This window comes from Gracilinanus agilis, chromosome 6 (genome assembly GCF_016433145.1).
Source record: "Gracilinanus agilis isolate LMUSP501 chromosome 6, AgileGrace, whole genome shotgun sequence".
In the NCBI taxonomy this organism is placed as follows: domain Eukaryota; kingdom Metazoa; phylum Chordata; class Mammalia; order Didelphimorphia; family Didelphidae; genus Gracilinanus; species Gracilinanus agilis.
In genome coordinates, this window is record NC_058135.1 from 120,837,002 (window position 1) to 120,860,042 (window position 23,041).

General features: G+C 37.9%; 1 protein-coding gene across 1 annotated transcript in view; it reads right to left on the bottom strand.

The window, feature by feature from the left end:
• FHIP1A (FHF complex subunit HOOK interacting protein 1A) overlaps positions 1–23,041 on the bottom strand; it is a 171,329-nt gene that overhangs the window by 143,242 nt on the left and 5,046 nt on the right. Inside the window, exon 2 of the mRNA XM_044681147.1 lies at positions 913–1,539. Coding sequence (XP_044537082.1) covers positions 913–1,539 — 627 coding nt within the window. The remainder of the gene's footprint in view (positions 1–912; positions 1,540–23,041) is intronic.

Consider the following 23,041-nt stretch of genomic DNA (forward strand, 5'->3'; position numbering starts at 1 on the left):
AGTGAGCTTTATTCCACCAGATCAACATTTAGAGTAGGCTAGACAGTCTCCTTACCTCTTTCCCTTTTACATTTCCCTCTTTTACTAATATTCCAATTAAACAAAATTGCTAAAAGCTGCTAATAGTTTTCCTAACTTAAGGGATAATAATCGGAGACCATTTTTTATAACTCTCTTATTTAGTCAAAACCCCAATTTAACCATGATAGAATCAAAGGGCCTGAAATTAACCCCTAGTTCTGTCACCAGCGTGGCTCTGGCAAATCACTTTATCTCTCTAGTTCTTAGTTTTCTCACATGTAAAGGGAAGGGAATAGGACTCCATGATCTCTAAAGTTCAATGACTTAGTGTTCCTCAGCTTGCAACCAAATCAACTAATCAACAAATATTTCTGAGGGTTTAATAAATGCCAGGTCTGAAGTGAGCACCAAAGAGACCAAGACAAAAATGAAACAGTCCTTGCCTTCATATGAATTTGTGATTTGGCTGTGTGGAGACCTCACCATAAGCCATTGTCTCCTGGCAGAGAATGCCCGCAGAGAAGTAGTGAATAAAAAGAATGCAAGTTTTATCGATCTTTCATGATTTGCACCATTGGAACAAACTATAAACTGTTTCCTAATGGAATATATATGAAACTTGAAAGCCAAGAGGGGAAAAATTATAACACAAATCTCTCCTTCCCCCAGGTTACTGTGCTCTGGGAAAGATTTCTCAGCCAAATGGCAGGTGAATTTAGTTTGTTCACTGCAACCCTGTCTTCCCCAAAGGTCCAACATCTTTCAACACTAGATGTCAAGCAAGAAACAAAGTAGTTAAAAGAAATAAAGAAAAGGAGAGGGAAACACTAATGAGAACTAACACTGGATGGGGAAGACTGAGTAGAAAACAAGAGTGTGCAAAAGACTTACTGGACAAAAGTAGGTGTTCTCCACAATGTGGGTGGCCACCATGCTGTTCTCCGCTGAGAGGGCCATAATGAAAAGGAGAGCATCTCTTGCCTGCTGTCCCACTGTCCCCTCACGGTGAATGAAGGGAATTAAGAGGGAGAAAATGAGGAAGTTGGCAGCTCCTTGATCCTCACTAGTGTGGAAAAAGAGTTCCAAAATGGATGGATCTTTGGCTAGGATGCAACAGAGCTGATTGAGCAAGACAACCAGCTCTCCTTCCACAGCTGGAGTGGCTGTCCCAGAACAGGAGCTCAACAACATCATTAGAGGTTTTAAGATGGGCTTGTGGTGCAATAGAGGCTGGTGGGACTGGGTCACCAACATCTCATACATCTTCAGCTGTTCGATCTTAGTCTCATCAGTGAATTCTCGCCTCAAGCTCCAAAGGAATAGCTTCTCCATGATGTTCTCTGAGACCACAAACTCCAGAATGGGTCCCATGGCAGCATCCTTAGCCTGCTCTTCTATCAGCAGGAACAGCATATGTTCTACATAATTCTGGACAGCACTGGCCTCATCTGGAGGGATAGATCCATATTTTGCCTGGACATTTTTCAAAGGGTCATGTTTCTCCAAGATTTTCACAACCTGTGCCAAAACCAAAGACAAATCATTTGTAAGATATTTGCAAGAGCATGCGCGCACGCGTGCACACACACACACACACACACACACACACACACATCTTTGATTTTTATCATTTAGGACATTGTAAATTTGATATCTTAACCCACAGTGCAATGTCACCGACACCTGCCTTATCCACACATCCATAATCAAAGCTATGTAACATTACAGATATTTGGGAGAAAGCCCATGCATTTGGAATCTATCACATTCCCCTTATAGAAGATGAGCTCCAGAAGGGCAGAATCTATCAGAGTTCACATTTATATGGTATTTTATGTTTTTCAGAGTGATAGCTATATACCTATATGTGTATACATAGAACAATATTATAACATTATTCTATATCTGGTATATGGTATGTATGTACAACGCATTCTGTGATGACCTGTGGGAGGCCAATAAGAGAAACAAGAGTCTCAAACAGATAAAAATCTGAGACTCCTCTTTTGACCCCTTTTATGATCCATACCTTTTCTTATTGGAAAAACATTATAGACTTATTGAAAAGCTTTAAGTTCCTAGAAAACCAGAAGGTACAGAGTTAACAATTTCTCTCCTTGATAATTAAGAAGCCTGAACTCTAAAAAATATATTACTTAGACAATCAAGGCCAGAAACAGACAAAGCTAGACAAGACTTTATCTGACCAGGTGTAATCCTGTAAATCAAGAGTATAGGACTCAATTACTTTGGATCCCTATGAAATATATTTCTGCTCCCAGAATTAACCTCCTACTAATTGGTGGTTGGAATTTGGCCTTTGACCATGGACCTATCTCTCTACTTTTTAGCCTTTAATGGTTTTTTGTATAATTTGTAACCCCTTCACAGCTATGATTCTTTCTCTGTGCTCTTTGTGTGAAACCAGTATATATTAAACTTAAGACTCCATGGCAAGTTGGAGCAGTTATGAGCTAAGCATTTAGTCTGACTGTTCTCATTCCATCTGACGCCACTAAATGCCACTCAGAACCCCCAGAAATATAGAGCTGGTTCGCTATAATGACCTGTGTGGTTTTTTGCTCCACACACAATTGGCAAATCTCTACCTACAAAATTATGCACTGAATAGGTGCCCATTTTCCAACATTTTCCTTTCTCCTCTTGAGAGCCTATTCATACCTTTTTTTTGTTCCCCAAAATGCAAACAAGAGAGGTAAGAAGATCTAAGTGGGGAGAGAGCCAACCCAGGAATCAGAAAGACCTAGGTTCAAGGTCTCTCTTCTGACCAGTTGGCTGTGTAAGCCCCTGGGCAAAATCACTTAACCTCTGTGCTCCCTAGACAAATCTATAAGATTAGAAACTAAAGATCAACAACTGATTGGCTTTAATAGAAGGAGATTCTATACCTGTGAAATCATAGGTTCAAAACCAAACAAACTCCCTATAATTAACCACATCCTTTGCACATTAGTGAAGAGGAAGAGGAGGAGGAGATCAAAAGCAAGAAGAAGCTATCATTTGTGTAGGTTAAAGATGCAAAATTCATTACATATGTTATCTCACTAGTGTGTAATTAGAATCTGTTTGCTCCCCAGGACTCAAATTCCCAGCATCCCACTTTCCTTCTCACATTCGGTGCTAACATAGCGAGGATATAAATTTTGTGTAGCCCCGCCCCCTCTCTCTCTTTCCTGATCATATGGGCTGAAATGAACTTTGGGGAGAGGCAGGAGAACTTACTCACATGGGTTTACTTTTTGTTAGATAATTAGGTTTGAACTTCTATTCCTTTTAGTTTATTTTCTTTCTACTTCAAGTGATTATTAATAAACTTCATAAATATAATACTTGGAATTATTGGATATTAATTTAAAATTTACATTAGTCTCTCACAACTCTGTTAGGCAGGTGCTGTTATGATCCCCATTTTACAGATGAGGAACCTGAGGTTAAAAGAACTTAATTAATTTGCCTAGAGAAACACAGAAAATAAGTGTCCAGGGCTAGATTTGATCTCAGACTTGACTCTAAGTCTATAATTCTTACTACATCTATCACCATCATCATTTTTGTTATTATTACTAGTGGATAAATGTGTTTTAGGCTTTTCTGAAATTCTGGGGATTTCAAAGATGGAGCATGCTCTGCATTTACCTCTTCAATGGCCAACAGCCAAAAGGTGGGGGGGGGGGGGGGGAAGGTTGAAAGACCCAGTTGTAAACCAGTTTCATGCTCATATCCTCTTAAAAGTACAGATTCACAATAATGCTTAGTTGGCCCAAGGCTTTAATTTAATTGGCGACTTTTTCTTGGATCTTTCACAGTTTGCCTTCTCAGCGTCTTGTTAATTGGGGCAGGCTAATTTCACTACTGTTCTAGCACAATGCTATGTCTGACGCATTGTAACAGATTCTTCACCTATGCTAGAAAATGAAAATAGATGACTGGGAGAAATGGCCTGAGACACTAAAATGAGTATTGGGTTTCATACCCAAACCCAGTTCTGCCACTTCCTACCTTGGTGACCTTCCAGGGCTTTGGTTTCCCCATGTGTAAAATAAGGAGTTTTAGACTAGTTGATTTCTTAAAGCCTTTATGCCACTAAATCAATAATCCACTGATCTTAACGTATCTTTAAGTATTAAGTGACCCTAAAATCTAGAAGAGGTGAAACACACCATTTACTATGTGCTAAAAACCGCTGGAATTTGATCAACTGTTAGATGGTCTGCTACCTTTCCCTAGGAGAATCCTAATTTCTTCATAATAACAGCATACACAGTTCTTAACGATGACAAAATGCTTTCTATACATCATCTCACTTGATCATTTTAAGATTAATGAAGTTGTTCCAAATAGAAAACCTAAAGAAACTTTGGATGAAGCCTTTTACCATGGGAGGAATTAAGATGGCGGCCACCTCTATATGCCAGCGGAGATCCTCTGGGGCCACATTTCCCTTTGCTAAATGCAGGTATTGCTTCACATTATCATACATACCACAATGAATTAGTCCCCTTCTTTACAAATACCCCATACCCCCAAACAGAAGACAGTAAGAATCTCTCCCAGGAGACTTGACTCCATCTTCTGAACATCTGGAAACTTCTGTCCTCCTTCACCTTCCTTTATTTGGTTAAAAGACGGGTCCCAGGGCCATCTTGTTCCAAAAGGTGCCGCCATGATGTGTTGAATTGGACAAAATCTGTAGCTCTCTTAAGCTCAAAATATTATGCTTATTGTTTGCTTGTTTTTTTGTTAATGAGCTTGATTTCATTTGTCATAATGAATTTCCAATGAGGAACCTACTATTGTAGATAGGCATCTGTTCTGCCTTTTCTAGTTTTAGGGAAATTACCTAGAGGTGATTCACCCACAGTCATCTGGCTTCTCTATATCAGAGGGAAGAGATCTTCTGGACTCTGAGGCCAGCTCTCCATCTATAACATCATACTACTTCTCCATCCTAAGGGTGCCACCCTAAAAATTTTCTTAACTTCCAAAGCATTAGATTCTACAGAATGAATGAATTTATTATTTTAGCTGTTTGTTGGTAAAGTTTACTTTAGATAGACAACTATAAAGTTCTGTCAAAGATGGAGAGAAAAGGACCTCTTTCATGTAAGTATTCTAAAAGAGCAAAATGCAGGCGAAATGAGACTTACCACGAAATTATGTAAAAAAATAGATATGCAGACATTTTCTGCATGACAGTGAGCCAGATTTTTTCTAAAGTCAGAATGAAAATCACCTTATTCTTTAAAAATTATACCACGCAGGCAAATAGGTAGCTCAGTGAATTGAGAGCAAGACCTAGTGACCAGAACCCAGTGGCCTGGGTTCAAATCTGAACTTAGATATTTCCTACTTGTGTGACCCTGGGCAAGTCACTTAATCCCCATCATAATACACAGCATTAATTATAAGATGGAAGGTAAGGGTTTAAAAAATGAAAAGAAAAATTATATCTTTACATATAAGTATAAGCATTTATAGTTGTATTATATATGTACACAATCAGATCCAAAGTAGACCACATAGCAAAATCCCTTATTTTCTTAATCATAATTTACATTTTAGATTTATTTTCTTTTAAAATCTCTTATTCTATTAAATACTGAGTTCCCAATAATTTGCATTATTTTTCAAAAAGAACACTTACCTTCCATCTTAGAATCTATACTAAGTGTTGCTTTCAAGGCAGAAGAGGAGTAAGGACTAATCAAAGAGGGTTAAGTGACTTGCCCAGGCTCACAGAGCCAGGAAGTGTCCATATTTGAACCCAAGACCTCGCATCTCCAGGTCTGACTCTCTGTATACTGAGCCACCTAGCTACCCCTTCAAAACATTTTCATTTCTATTTTAAGGGAAGGCAAGCCTGTGATTTCACATCTCTGTAGATTTTAGCTTCCATTCCTAGTGTGGGAACTCCATGCCTGATCCGCCATTCCTATGTGATTTATGAGTATTGAAATTGTGACCAAGGCAAGGAAAGATTAAGTAGCTTGCCCATGGTCACAAAACTAATATGATATAGAGATAAATCCTTCCTGACTCTGAAGACAGATCTCTACCACCCTGACCAAGCTACTGTTTTATTTTCTCCCAATTTAGTCCTGTACTAATATACCCATTTTTTGATTGTGGAACCCTAAAAAGACAGACAAAAGTTCAGAGCAGAACTGCTAATGATTACATAATACTTTCTTTAGAGATGCAACTCAGTCATACAGTCCATCATGCCATGTGTACAATGCCCCTGGATTCATATCTGTGCTCTCAAAGAACAATCTCCCCCATATCCCCCAACCCCCAAACCCTCTGCTGATTGCCAGAGATGAAAAAAGCACATGAATGTTCTACTCAATGTTTTTCAATACAGTTCTTAATTACTATCTGTCCCTCCCCTGGACAGACACTTTAGTTTCATGCTCCTGGCCAACTCCCTAAAAAGAAGGACAAAGACAAGGAGAAGGAAGGAAGGAAGGGAGGGAGGGAGGGAGGGAGGGAAAGAAAGGGAAACAGGAAAAGAAGGAAGGAGGACAAAGAGAAGAAAGAAAAAGAAAAATTCTTTATGCAATGTTTTAAAGTTTATAAAAATTTTATTTATATATCACTTAATTTGTGAGACCAGTTCATGCTCTAATTGTTCATCTGGCCTTAATCTTCTGCTATGCCTTGATCAAACTTGATTAAATACTTTCCTATTTTTCCAGCCTTAACTCAGGAAACCTAATAACAGTCCCTCCTATTGCAACCATAACCCACTGCCACCTACACAGAGCCAACACTGATATTAGGGTCCCATAGAACATCAAAAGATGCTGGTCAGGTTCTTCAATTCATCCATTAGCTTTAGAAGCAGAAAAGGAAATAAATTGCACTTGTCACCTGTAGGAACTGTAAATACAAGTATCAAGCAATAAGACCTAGAAAGGGCAGCAGCCATCAACGCAAATATCAAACTACTAATTTTGATTATCTTAACTACACATTAGATGATTCAGATACTTTAACCATAATAGATTCAAGCACAAAGTACACACAGCCACATGTAAACCTAAATATGTAACATAAATAACATGCAATATAAGTAATGGGCAATATTTTAAACACTTTTAATTGCTATATAATCATCACCATATTTATAATGCATATATACTAACCAACAACAATCTTCATACTACAAATACAGTCCTCAAAACATCCTAGAGAATTCAACAGACTAACTGGACCAGAACTGAAATATAGACAGAATGTTGCCAACAATGAAACAGACAAAATACTGATTCATAAAATTTAAGAACAATGCTTTAATAGGTTATACCATAGCAATGTGTTATTTGGAATTTTGTGGGGCTCCATGGAGAGGTATTTGGGACTCATTCAAGTTTTTAAATATTTAGGTATATGACAAACTTCCTGTGGGCGTTTAGGGGACTTGGAAACTACATTTCTCATGATTCAACAGGTTTCCAGTCTTACGTGATGACATGAGCAAAGGTAAAGTGTAGCTTAAATACAAAGGACTTGATTGGGACTTCCTTTATTTGGTACGAAGGAGCCAGGTGGGAGAAGGTATGGCGGGTTCTTTGAATTAGATCTTAGCAGGCGCATGGTCATCTTATATTTTACCAAACATGGCTTTAATTAAAATATTAATACTCCTTTTAATATCCATCTATATCATTTTTAATTTTAACAGCAAATACCCATAATCTCGAAGTTATGTGTATTGAAAAGCTTTCAAAAGATAGAGACCTAGCAGAAATTAAAATCCCAAAGGTGCTTTCAATAAGCCTCTGGAGAAGATAGGCTCAAATCATAATACTTTTATTGAATTTTTTAAAACAAAGTATTATATCCACTTTGGCAAAAGTTGGCTATACTAAATGTAAAAGAATAATAGCAGGGGGAAGCTGGGTAGCTCAGTGGATTGAGAGCCAGGCCTAGAGATGGGAGGTCCTAAGTTCAAATCTGGCCTCAGACACTTCCCAGCTGTGTGACCCTGGGCAAGTCACTTGAACCCCATTACCTACCCTCACCACTCTTCTGCCTTGGAGCCAATACGCAGTATTGACTCCAAGACAGAAGGTAAGCATTAAAAAAAAAAAAAGAATAATAGGAGAGGGACTTTGTCACATGATTATTTCTAGCTGAATCCCTCCCTCCCCGCAAAATGGTGAAAACTGAGACGATGGTGATGGTGATAATCGCAATAGTTGGCATTTATATATGATTTAAAAATTTACAAAGCACTTTACTATTATCCCCATTTTAAAAATAAGGAAAGAGTCCCAGAAAGGTTAAGCGGTTTGTATATGGCCAAATTAATAGTACTTTCAGGTAATACCTTAGCCCATATTTCTCTCAATTTCAAGTCTGGTGCTTTTAAAATTAAAAATTATACTGCCAGCTGCTATCATCATCTTCATCATCATCATCATCATCATCACCACCACCACTACCACCACCACCACCACCACCACCATCATCATCATCATCACTACCACTACTACAACAAGTACCACAATTCCTACTACTCCTTCTCCTATTACCAATCATGTATATTAGCATGACTTCATAAAAAAAAAAATCATCACAGGTCTAAAAAAACAACCCTTCCAGTTGGGCCAATGGTGTTTCACCATCATGAGTCAATGAGATCTATCCGTCCAGCTAAATGTTTTGAACCTATCCAGAAGGTTAGTCAGCTTTAGGATAAACATACCCTGTAGTCAAAGCCAGAGGGCAATCATGGCAAGAAGAACGAGGAATACATTTCTAAATTAGGGTACCCTTTACTCTTCCATTAATTGCTCTATTCATTTGTTTGAACTCAATGCCCTGCCCTCATTAGTGCCAATCATAAATGCTAACTACCTGAATTCTAGAAGCATGTTTATGTTTCAAGAACACTTCAGCAAGGAGTTCTCACAACATTTTTACATAATGACCAATATATTCGGGTCACAAGGTGCTCTCTTAAGCCAACAAATGATTATCCTTCCTGATTAATTTGAGTGTAAACAGAAGCGTGAAGCAAGACTTTACTCATCTCCCTCTTCCCTGTTAGGGAGATGAGTGTCTGAGTGATGAATTCCCTCATCATTCTTCCTGGGAGGGAGATGAGCCTCTCTATTCACTCTTTAGTCCTGCTGTGTACAAGCATGTGTGTATACATATGCATAGAGGCACACCCACCTGAGTATCAGTAGGGGATTATTTATATACTTGATCTGCTATTCAGCGGAGCCAAGGCTGAACCCAACACATACTAAATCTGCTGAATTGCTCTTGCTAAGTAGCATCATGAGAGGAAAGAAAAGTCACTAAGTGAAGTGTTCACCAACTGTGCCTTTCATCTCTGGACATTCCATTTGTACTTTCTTTCCCTTGTTAGACTTAATACTTTTCTTTCACTTAAAAGAAAGTCTAAATGCATATTTTACATCTGGCATGAGCCCTGACCTCTGACAGCTACCAGATTCTGGGGCAATACATGGACATGGACGGGGACTTACACAATACATGGACTTCCTTACTGCCAAAGGGACTTGAGTAATTAGAACAAAACAAACACTTTGTAACCCCATCTGTCATCAACATCATTTATAATGAAGACATCACTTAAACTTAGATCTAGAACTCAGAGACTCACTCATGGACTCACTCAAGAAAAAATCTGATAGGTCAACAAATCCAACAATTTCTTTTTAAAAATAAGGCCAGAGGGTGGGAGATAGACTGCTAAGATCACACAGAACTGAGATGAGAACTCATCTTGGCATCATCCATTATCGTCACACTTCACTGTTCATCCCACAGAAAACTGGGGATGCATCAGACAGGAAATTCCATTTCGAGAGTGGAGAATCCCAAGTTTAGCTACTTACTCTCTATGTGATGTTGGGAGGGTCAATTCACCTGTATGACTCAGTTTCTTAATCTGAAAAAGTACAAAGTTGAACTAAATGATCTTTAGCGGTTTTCTAGCTCTAAGCCACATGATCTGTGTAAAAAAAAAATCTCCTAGAGAATTTTTCACTGATACCTGTAAAATATTCAAACTATGCATGGCAACAAATGGATACTGAGAGAGCTGGAAACGTTTTAACATTATTGCCTGTCCTATAGGCTGATGGAAACAAGAGTCAATGTTCTGGTTCTCTTACTTCAAAACAGAGAATTTCTTTCCCACTTTTTCCATTGGCCTAATAAAAGGAGCAGTGGTTAGAAAAAAAAGGCTAATGAGAATTTTCAATGACTTCAGGACTTCACCACCCATGCTAAATAGAGGTCAAGAAAGACAAGGACTAAAAAAGGACATTGGCTTTAGCAAGGTAGAAATCTTAGGTAACTCTGGAGAGAGGTGCTGACCAACTCCTCCCCCTTCCCATCCATTATATGCAAATGACTTCAATTCATCTAACCCATTCTCTCTCGTTCCTAAATTCTAGTCCTACAGCTCCAACTAATTGCCTACAGGGTTTTCCAAACTGAATACCTTAGAGACATCTCAAATTCAACAGGTCAAAAAACAGAATTCATTATCTCCCTCCAAAAATCCATAATTTTCTTCCAAATTACCCCTATTACAATAGCCCATAAATTGGACTTTCAGCTTCCTGTCTCCTCTTTCCATTCCATTATTCTCTGAGCAACTGCCAAAACAATCTTTCAAAAGTGCAACCATGTCACTCCCCTGTTAAGCATCTTTAGTAGTTCTCTATTGACACTAGAACAACTACATTTAACTAACTTCACAACTTGGCTCCAGCCTAACTTCCTAAAATTATGTCATACTATCCTTTTCCACATGCTCTACATCCCAATCGAATTGGCCTACTTCCTATTGCCTAATCATAACATTCTATCTCTTATCTGTGCCTAGGATTCTATCACTCCAACCTTACAGAATTCCTGAGGTTCCTTCAAGACTCAATGTGCCATGGCCTGCAAAAAACCTTTCCTGATGGTAATCCCATCCAACACCCAGTTATTTTGAACTATCCCAAATTAAATTTCTTTGTATTTACTTCTCTGTGTAAACTCATTTCTTAGTCCTTTGCAATCTGGATTCCAGCCTCAACTTTCATCATCATTAGCATCCTTATTCCACAGTTTCCAATAATCCCTTCACTGCCAAAGCCAAGAGTGTTTTTCTAACTATCACTTTGATCTCTCTACTATATTTGAGATTATTTTCTCCTCTTTTGGTTACTGTGAAATTGATCATTCTTGGTACTCCTTCTGTTGTGGGGGGACTTGAGGTGAATCCCAGATTTGGGACAAGTACATACCTCTTGCAAAAATGCAAGACTACAAAACATAGCTTAAAAATAAAAAGAGAAATTTATTAATTTGGTAGTAAGGTTGAAAGGTCAGGAGACAGACACAAGAGTGGACACTGCCTCCTAGAGGAGATGTATTCTGGGCTTCTTATACCCTTTTGACAAAAGGGGCTACATGACCAAAGATAAGGGAATGCAATGAGGCTGGGCATTAGTTTGTCACCATCCTAGAGCTAGAGTGATAGTTTGTGTCCCAAAAACATAGGGGGTGACCAAGCCTAGTTTAGGGCACAAGTAGATGTCCTAGATCAGGGGTCGGCAACCTTTTTGGCTGTGAGAGCCATAAATACCACATTTTTTAAAATGTAATTTCGTGAGAGCTGTACAGTGCTCACACTGCACACTCCTGTAACAGTGCCTGAAAAAAATTGACTTTATGGCTCCTGCAGAAAGAGCCATATCTGGCCCTCGAAAGAGCCAGATATAGCTCGAGAGCCATATGTTGCCGACCCCTGTCCTATATTATAACTCTATGGTACCAGAGCATAACCAGAAGATGAATATCTCTATCCACCTCAAAATCTAGGGGAGAATCCAAAGGGAATATTTCTTCAGAGGTCTTCCTCTATCATGAGTCTCTGATGTCCAGAGTCACTTTTTCCACAACATTATAAGAATGTAAGGAAACAAAGGAGTTTTCCTGATTTTTGTTTGACCTGAAATACTTTTGAAGTTTGGGGTGTCAAAAGGGAAACCCAGGGTCCCATGCCACTTTTATTTGTCTGTCCTCTTCTCAGTAGTTTTTATTAGATCTTTATTCAAGGCATGCCCACTAATGATGGGTATATCCCAAGGCTCTTCTATCTCTATATTCTCTTTATGGCTTCAACTACCATGTGTTCAGTGATCATCTCTCCCCAAATGACTCCTAGGTCCATGCATCAAGCCTTCATCTCACTACAAAACTAATAGCCTATTTGACATCCATAGACCTTTCACACCCAACCTGTTCAAAACAGCACTCATTATCCAAAACAAAACACCATCAATACCTAACACAGAACAATGTTCTCCAAAAAGACAACCATATCACCTTCTTGTTTAGACCTTTCCAAATGGCCATTTCAAAGGCATCTAGAAATCAACATGTCCAAAAGAGAACTCATTGACTTGGTTTTTTTCCCCATCAAACTCACTTCTCTTCCAGTTACTCATATTCAGTCTCAGAGCAGCCACGCCTGACTCCTTACCCTTCCTCGCTCCAGCTTCAGTTGCCAAATTCTGGCAACTGATTCTACTCCACATCTCTCAAGTCCATTCCTTCTTTACCCTTAAACTGCACAATCATAATTAAGACTTTCACCTCATCTCTCCCAGACTATTTCAAGAGTCTCCTAATTGGTCTCTCTGCTTCAAGTCTCCCCCAACCTGAAGTTAACATACATTTATAATGAGCTTACCACAAGTCGAGTACTATACAAACTGTTGGTAGACAAGTAGAAAAAAAGATGGTCTCTGACATCACAAGCTTACATTCTAATGGATGAAGACAATATAAAAAGAAAGTTGAAAAGGGTGGGATTTAGGAGAAGAGAAGGTACCCCTGAGGAAATATGATGTTGAAAGTCCAGAGAGTCAGGAGTATAGTTTGGATAGGAATGAAGGCATGGTTATCTAGGTGTCCTCCTTAAAACAGAGCTTCTGAGAAGAACAAGCAACTCAGAGGAAGAGCCACAAAAATGGAGGATATTCCCAGTATGAAAAAAGCAAGGGTTAAGCAAACTTCCAGGATGAAGAGGTTTTTGTGGCATGAAAGGAAAGTCCAGAAAGTCAGGCATGGAGCCTGCATAGGAATGAAGACATGATTGACCCAAACATCTTTCTTAAAATGGAGCAGCCAATCAAAGCAGGACAGGACTGACAATGTTCACTCCTAAAAGAGAAGCCTAACCATGGAACTCTCTGATCAATAAACTCTAATGCTCTGTTATTATCTCCAGGCTCAAATACAAACTCCTCTGTTTGCCATTTAAAGCCTTTACAGTCTAGCACCAACTACCTTTTCCAGCTTGATTATAGATCACTTCCCCTTGCATACTCTATATTTTAGTCAAAGTAGTTGTCTTCTTCTGGTCCTTACATAATCCAAGATTTCCCATCTCTACCCATTGCAAAAGCTCTTCACTTCTCTCCCCCTCGTCACCCATCCTTAGAATGAACCCCCCTTCCCTTATTTCTGCCCCTTACAATCCCTTGTTTCTTTCCCTTTTTATCCTTACCTTCTGTCAAAGTATGAATTGTAAGACAGAAGAGCAGCAAGTGCTAGGCAATCAGGGTTAAGTGACTTTTTGAGTCATACAGTAAGAAAGTATCTAAGGCCACATTTGAACACAGGTCCTTTCAACTCTAGATCTGGCTCTCTACCCACTGTGCTATCTTGCTGACCCTGAATTCCTTGTTTCCTCAAGAGGTCAGGTCAAGTATGTCTACGTAGAGAAGCCCATCACAATTCCCCTATTTCAAGAGGCTCACTCTCAAAACCACAAACATATTTTACCAAATGTCATCTCTCCCAATGGAATATAAGCTCTTCAAAGGAAGAGAATTTTTCATTTTTAAATATGTTTAAATATATTTCATAGTGGAGATTTAAAAATATACTTTCTAGGAAAAGACTATAAAGATTAGACTAGATCAATAGTTCTCAAATGCAGGCTCCCAAGTGGCCACAGAGATGCTGTTGGGTATACAGGAATCAATATAAAGAAAGAAACCTACTTGCTATATAGACTGTCTGTCCCACACATATCACTATTTTTTAAATGTGGGTGCTGTTGGGATTAATAAGAATTATTATTGTTTCAGTCATATCTGACTCCTCATGATCCCAATTTGAGGTTTTCCTGGCAAAGATACTAGAGTAGTTTGCCATTTCCTTCTCCAGCTCATTTTATAGTTGAAGAAACTAAGGCCAACAGGGTTAAGTGACTTGCCCAGGGTCATGTGGCTAGGAAGTATATGAAGCCAGATTTGAACATGGGAAGATGAGTGTCCTTGACTCCAGGACTAGCGATCTAACCACTGTACCCTTTAAGCTTCCCTTTAAGAAAAATTTATTAAAAAGAAGGGGAAAAAAGACACCTCTTAGTTACACAAAGAATATTGTTTGTGCCAACGATAAGCCTAGGCTAGTCTGAGAATAACAATTTGTGTCCTTCAGAGAATATGTCCCCTGAGATGTTGAAAGATTTTGCTTTGTGAAGAAATTTGAGTTATTGTATTATTTTGTCATGGGAGTTAGGGATAGGCATTCTAAAAAACTTATTTATTCTATACCAAACATTCCTAAGCAAAAAAATAGGACAGAAATAGCCCCAGATCTAGAGTCTAAGGATCTGAGTTTGAGTCCTCTCTCTGCTACTTCCCTGTTACCCCAAACAAGTCACATAATCCCTCTTCAAGAAACCTAAAGTCATCATGAGAACTTCAGTCTCTTCATCTCCAAAATGAGGGGGTTCTGAGGAGAAAGTCTCCAATGCTTTCTACTGGTTCAAAATGGCATAAATCAAGCTTGGAAAACTCTGATGAAAAAGAGTGTTAGTGTTCAATAGCAGCCTTTCCTTTGACCTACTAAAGACTAATTAAAACTAATTAGAGGTAAAAGGGCAGGAGAGCACACTCAAATTATTATTTTTCCCCGTCACTTCAATTCCTCCAGGTTCTTATAACAAGTATTCTTATAAGCATCAAAGCTCTAAAATGAAGAAGAGGGAATGCAAGGTGAGGAGAATAGGTCCCTGGAGGTCTTGACCTAGAGTAATGGTGCTGCCCCTCAATTAACACCTCACCTGCCTCTCCTTCAAAAGGGAAGTCAGTGGAAAAAAATCAAGGAGAACAGAGTTGCAATCTGTAAAAAGATCAATCATCCCCAAAAGGAGAAGTGGAAAGATAACTTATGCAGCTTTGATCTCATGAAAAAAAAGACCTTGATCTGGAGGCAGAGAACTTAGGAGCTAATACCCATCCAACCTAAGCCAAGATGAGGAACTCTGCTAGGCCTCCAATTTGTCACCAGCAAAATGGCAGATTGGACTCTCCAATGAAGGATGGAGAGCCTCTGAGATCCCTCTCAGTTCCACATTTATGATTCCACGGCATTTCCAAACCATAGAATGACTGCGTGATCTTATATCCCCACTGCCTTTCAGAGTGAAATTACTTTAAAAAAAAAAAGCTGGCTTAACATGTTCCCTCTATTTACTCTCTTCCCACTCAGTTTAACCCTTGCAATCTAACCTTTTCTGGGTACCTAATACTAATCTTTCCAAGTTTGATTCAGGACATCTAGGTGACACAATGGATAGAGTGTCAAGTCAGGAATAAGGAAGACTTGAGTTCAAATCTGGCTTCAGAGACTTACTAGCTGTGACTCTAGACATTTATACATTTCTATAGTGTCTACAATATGCCAGGTGCTACATTAAGTGCTTTCTAAATATAATCTCATTTGATCTTCGCAATCAACTTAAGAGGAAGGTGCTGTTATTATCCCCATTATAAAGTTGAGGGAATTGAGGCAGACAGGTTGAATTACTTGCTTGCAGTCACACAGCTTGTGGGGCCACATTTAAACTCAAATCTTCTTGAGTCCAGATCCAGCAAGCACTGTGCACTACAGTACCACCTCGCTGCCTCTACTAGCCAGGTTCACCTGGTTTGAGTCATCCTCTCTCCACTGGACAATTGCAACAACTTTCTATTTAGACTCTTGGATTCCAGTCTGTCTGCTTTATACTTTATCCTCCCCATAGCTGCCAAAATAATCTCCCCAAAGCACAATCCTAACCATGTCGATCAATAAACATTTAAGTGCCTATTATATGTACTAGGTACTCTGCTAAGTCCAAGAACTTATTGTTCTGTACTGTCAAAAAGGTAAAATCTGAATTCCCCAGTTTGAAATTTAAGAGGCTTCCTAACCTGTATTCAACCTATCAGGCTTATTTCACATGATTCCTCTTCATACCAAATCGGCATAACTGATTTCCCCTAAATCTGACATGTCATCTATCACTTCCTGGTCTTTGCACAAGCTGTGTCCCATTCCCCTCTTTAACTAGTCTTGGTCTTAGGATTTAATTTAAATTAACATAACCATTCTAGAAATCAATTTGGAATTATGGAAATAAAGCAGATAAAATCTTCATTCTCTTTTCTTTAAAAGTTCCATAGTGAGGCATATATCCCAAGGAGGAAATTGATTAAAAGAAAGTCCCTAAATACACCAAAATATTTATACTAGCACTTTTTGTAATAGCTGGAAACAAAGTTGATGCCCATAGAATGGAGAATGGCTAAATAAATACATGCAATGGATTATTACTGAACTAGATGAAATGATCAACATGAAGAACAGAGAAGTACGGAAAGACTTGCATACATGGATGCAAAATGATGGAAGTAGCCCCATGAAAACAATATACACAATCACTACAACAATGTAACATAAAGGGCAATCACTAAAGCTCAAAGATAAATGTTGGAAAATTATAAAGATGTCTGGACCTAAAGAGGAGATAAAAGGAAGCACCTCAGCCCATTCCTTTGCAGAGATATGGTGTCTATGGATATGAGATTTTTTTCAAATTATTAATAGACTTTGCTAACTTTTTCTTCTTTTTTTTAAAATAATTATTTGTTTTAAGGAATAGCTATCTAGGAAGGAGAGAAGAAGGGATACAAAGGGAAATCTAGGTGATGTAAAAACAAAAATAAATCAACAAAAAACTATTTCAGGGTGGAACTTAAATATCTCTTCCTAAGACAAGGGTATGTTATTGGGTTATTTGGACCATTTTGGATCAATACTGAGTATTGATTCAAAGGCAGAAGAGGAAAAAGGCTAGGGAATCAGGGGTGGAGGGACTGAGGCAGGTTAAGTACCTTGCCTAGGATCACATACCTAGGAAGTGTCTCAGGTCACTTTTGAATCCAGGACCTCCAAGCTTTAGACCTGGATCTCACTCTATTGAGCCACAAAACTACCCATATAAAGCAGGGATTTTTAACCAGTGGTTCATGGATGCCCAAAATCTATCTATGGATAGATTTCAGGGGGTCTGTAAACATAGATAGTAAAAAATTTAAATATCTATTTCCACTAACTTCTAAACAAAATTTTTATTTCCTTCAACTATTTAAAACAGAGATCTAATGATTTTATAGGTTTTATAACACTAAACTGTGTTATATTTGGAAAGCTGTAAAATGCCAGGGGTCTGTAGCAATCAAGTCTCACTAATCTTTTGGTTTATGGAGAGGACACATACCCACAAACAGGCTTGACTGAAAGGGAGGGGCACGATCTTGCTGAGTGCTCCTTTACTTCCCCCCTCCCACCAAGCAGTTAGAAAATCAGTTTCAATATGGATGTTGATCTGTTATCTTCTGGACTCAGTCAAGAAACTAGGTAAGGCTGAACTCCTAAAGATGATAACCTTCTCTAAACTATTTCCCCATAGGATTGAATAGGAGAAAATAGGAGAAGCTTGATGTCTTTGAAGCTTTAAGGCACAGAAGAAGGGTCTACAAGGCAGGAGTAACTCAGCTTGAGGAAGTTGTGAGTATCTCCCTAAATATAACCAGGCACTGCTCCCAAATGATAAAGGTTTAATGATATGTGGGGAAGGGAAGAAAGGGAGATCAAATAAGGATAGAAAAGGTCTGGGAAGCCCTAAAACTGTTATGTCCAAGCAGCCCCTCCCCCAAAGGGGAAAGGTAACTTCATCTGCTAGTCAGCTCTCTAAACCTATAAATAATCTTCTCTTATTCTAAATAACTAAATAGAGAGACCTGTGATGTTGATTGAAGGTCAAATCAAGGTAAAACAGATTGGCAGCCAGGAACTAAAATGGCTTTGTTCAGATTCAAGCCTCTAGCCCCTCAAGAGAAACCAGGTCCTAGGACCCAGCAAATAGAGTGACCTGCTTACTTCAAACCCAGGATCCAACTGCCCTTAACTGCCTTAAACTGCCCCCTCTCCCAGAGTTCTGGGGGGGGAGCCTCTGGAATTCTGAGCTGTGGCCTGACCCCCTATCTCTGCAGCTAGAATTCCACTCTGCAATCTCAATATCACAACTGCCAAAGAGGTCTATGGCATACAAAAAAAGATTAATAACCTCTGTCCTAGGGGGACATTTCTCTGCTTCCCCTATTTATGAAGACTCTCTTCCCTCCTCAACTTATAACATACAGATTTCTTACATGTTGTGTCCCACTAGTAGAATGTAAGCTTCTTGAGGCATGGACTATCTTTTCTTTTATTTCTGTATCTTCAAAGCCCAGCACTACCAGAGCCTGAATTTAAAGTTATAGCAGGCTTAAATTAAGTCCTAAGATCAAGGATTGAGTTCCAACCCTGACATTCATTAGCTATGTGACTCTGGGTAAGTTACTAACTCCCCAAGCCTCAGTTTCTTTATCTGTAAAATGGAGATAACATTAAAACTACAAAAGCTTACTTCACAATATTGTTGGGAGAAAAACATGTGTGACTATATATGAATTGTTAGTAGCAAAAACTTTTCTTTTAGTTTTATCTTTATTTTATTTTGATGACAAATTTACATATAAATTTTCCACATTTATATTCGTGTGGTCTCTCTCCCTTCATCCCACCCCTCTACCAGAGTTGACAAGCAATTAAAACTGGGCTGTATATCTATTAATACTCAAAACATATTTCCATATTATTCATTTTTGTAAGCAAATAATCTTATAAAATCAAAAACCCAAATTATATACCCAAATAAACAAGGGATAAATCATGTTTTCACATGCATTTATAGTCCCACAGTTCTTTCTCTGGAGGCAGGTAGCATTCTTTGTCATAAGTCCCTCAGAATTATCCTGGATCATTGTTTTGCTTTTAGTAGCAAAGTCAATCACATTTGATCATCACACAAAGTTTCAGTCACTTTGTACAATTTCCTCCTGGTTCTGCTTATTTTACTCTATATCAGATCCCACAGTTCTTTGCAGCTCTTTCTGAAATGATCCCGTTCATCATTTCAGCACAATGATATTCCATCACTATCATATACCAAAATTTGTTGAGTCATTCCCCAATTGAAGGGCATCCCTTTAGTTTCTGATTTGTTGCCATCACAAAAAAATGCAGCTATGAATATTTTCTAGCAAAAACTTAAAAAAAATGTTTTAACAGTTTACTGTTTCTCAGGAATTTAAGAGCTGAAAAAAAAATGTCTTTCATTAAAGCAGTGGTTCTTAACCTTTTTTTTTTGTTTGTTTTTAAATAGGACTCTTTGGCAAACCCATCCACCCCTTCTCAGAAAATAGATTTATTGTTTACATTCTAAAGGATTCTCTTCTAACCTGTCCATCCATTCATCTATAAACAAGTTTATTAAGTGTGCATACTGAGCTAAGGTTAGGAAATACAGAGACAAAAATAAATAAACAGTCCCTTTCTTGAAGGAGGTTATAATTTATAATCTACTGGGGGAGATGAAGTATACATACAGGTGTGTGTATATGTGTATGCATATATATAAAATGTGTATCCATATAAGCATACATAGATTTATAGTTTAGCATATTTGCATATTATAAAATACTACAATATTTTAAAATAATACAATATACCTATATGATATATTAACATATACATAGGATTACATAGGAAATCAGTTATATTGAAAGTCAGAAAAATAAAATGGGAGAAAAAAATTGTGAAGTCTGGGTTAAGAATTCTTGATCTAGTACAATCATTAATTTTACATATGAGACCTAGTTGTGTGACCCTGAGTAAGTCCCCTAACCCCATTTGCCTAGCCTTTTGTTTCTGCCTTAGAATTGTTACTAAGACGGAAAGTAAGAGTGTAAGGAAAAAATATTTTTACATATAAAGAAAATTGGATCCAAGATAGAGGGAAAAAAATCTGCCCATGACTACATTAAGAGTATAAGGGAATGGGGGCAGCTGGGTAGCTCAGTGGATTGAGAGTCAGGCCTAGAGACAGGAGGTCCTAGGTTCAAATCCGACCTCAGACACTTCCCAGCTGTGTGACCCTAGGCAAGTCACTTGACCCCCATTGCCCACCCTTACCACTCTTCCACCTATGAGCAAATACACAGAAGTTAAGGGTTTAAAAAAACTTTTTTTTAAATAAAAGAGTATAAGGGAAAAAAGCCAAGTAGAACTCAGATCCTCTGACCACAAGTCTGTTCTTTATTTGGTACCACAAGGACCTTTGGAACATACAGGACTGTTCTGCAGGTTATGAGCCAGCATTTCACTATACAAAGGAACACTGACAAATACTAAGACAAAGTTTTCTTTCATACGCAACAAAGGGGAAGCAGTTTGACAAATTTGAAAATTCTTGAATAATTTTAGTATTTGTGAGCAAGAGTAAAACTTAGGATGCAAAAGTAAATCTCTGAAGCCAGAAAGAGAAACCTCTATAAAGGAATAACTGTTCACTTTATTTCAAGTGAATACTAGAAGAAACAGCCTTGTCCAATTGGCGAATCAACATTTCTCAATCACTCTAAGAAAGACAAACCCAGAATACAAGAAAAGAAGAAATCAACATGAACAGAAAGCCTTAAAATAATAGGGAATAAAAACAAAAGTTGTCCCATAATCCTATAGAGTATTTTTGTTCTTGTATTTTTATCTGAACTTCTGAATTCTTTGGTGTGGGGAATTCCCACTGCAGAAACCCACTCCATTAATACAGATCTCTAACTCTTCTGTAACTTATAGTCTCTTTATTGCTAAGAAAGAGATTAAAAGTCTTGTCCATGGTCAGACAGTTAGTCAGTCTCCGGGTTTAAATCTATGGCACTATCTGTCAGAGAAAGACTAAAAGGAAGTCTTCCTAATTCCACAGCCAGCCCTCTAACCAAAACAACATACTACAACTCAGTCATAAGCTAGAAAACTGAAAAATTTTCCAGGAGGTCACTAAAGCTAGTCAGAAGTATGCTTTTTTTTCTTCTTTAACATCATGACCTTGGAGTCTTCTACATCTAAAAATTACAGAAAAGTCTAGAATCACTTTCCTGGTCCAGTGCATGCCCATAAAATCATGAAGGTAGACTCTGAAATAGTGCTTAAGCTTGCTATAGTAAGGGAGAAAATTAAAGAAGATGGTTCACATTTCCAAAATGATAAATAGTTCGAAAGAATATGAACAATAAAGTAACAGAAGTCAATTACCAATGGTAAGATTTTTTAAATGCTCTAAGTAACTATTGATTAGAGAAATGAAAATTAAAATTATAAGGTATTCCACTTAACATATCGGCTAACATGACAGAAAGGAAAATGATATATGGGGGGGGGAGATGTGGAAAATTAGGAAAAATTAAAAGGATGTGGAAAACATGAACTGTTTGTAGAGTTGTAAACTAATCCAATTATTTGGGAAAGCATTTTGGAAATATGCCCACAAGGCTATAAAATCGTATGACCATTTGACCAAGCAATACCACTACTAGATCTTTATACCAAAGATATGGAAAAAAATAGGGGGAATGGACCTATATGTACAAAAATATTTATGGCAGGTCTTTCTGTGCTGGCAAAGGATTGGAAATCAAGGAGATGCTCAGCAATTGGAGAATGACAAAACAAATGATGGTATATGATTGTGATTATGATGATGTGCAAGATGGTTTCAGAAAAACTTTGAATGACTTATAAGAACTGATGCAAAGTGAAGTGAACAGAACCAAAAGAACATTATAAATAACAACACCAATATTATACAATGATCAATTGAAAGAGACTAAGCTACTCTGCTAATTCCAATGATCTAAGACTATTCCAAAGGACACATGATGAAATGGCTACCTATCTCCAGAGAGAACTGATTAATCCTGTGTGCAGAGTGAAGTATACTTTGTTCACTTTATTGTTCTGCAATATGGCTAATATGTAAATGTGTTTTACATGACTTCATAGGTCTAATGGGTATTATATTGTTTGCATTCTCAGTGGGTAGGAAAAGAGCGAGAGGGAGAGGAGGAAAGAATTTAGAACTGAAAATGTTATAAATAAATAATACTCCCAAAACAGAAAGATGTAAAAAAAAAAGAGAGAGAGAGAAAAGTTTACTATATTGAATTGAAACAAATAAACAAAAAAAGAAGATAGCTCAGCTACTCAAGTTTTCTGTTAGAAGTATTTCTGGCAGCAAGTGTACCATTATTTATTTTTGGTACTTCCAAAGGACTGGACCAATACAGTTTGAACATCAGAAATTAAATAGCACTGCAAAAGTAATAAATGGAGACCTCAGACATGGTCACACACAAATGCTTTATCTTTATGATCACTTTATTACAATTACTATTAAGCCTAATTTACTCAATTAATGGTTAACCCAACCCATACTCAGAAAATAATTTCCATTATGACACTCACAAAGTGATCATCCAACCTCTCTTTGAAAACATCAAGAGAGACAGAATCTAATACCTGCTAATTCAGGATCATTCTGCCTTTAGATGGCTCAAAATTGTTCTAACATCCATTCCTACATGAAGCCTAAATCTAATACTTTACAACTTCCATCCACAATGAGAGCTGACATTTGTATCATATTTTAGAGGACTGTTCATACATTAACTCATTGATCTTCAGACAACCATGTGAGATAGGTGCTATTATCCCTAATTTATTGAGGAGAAAA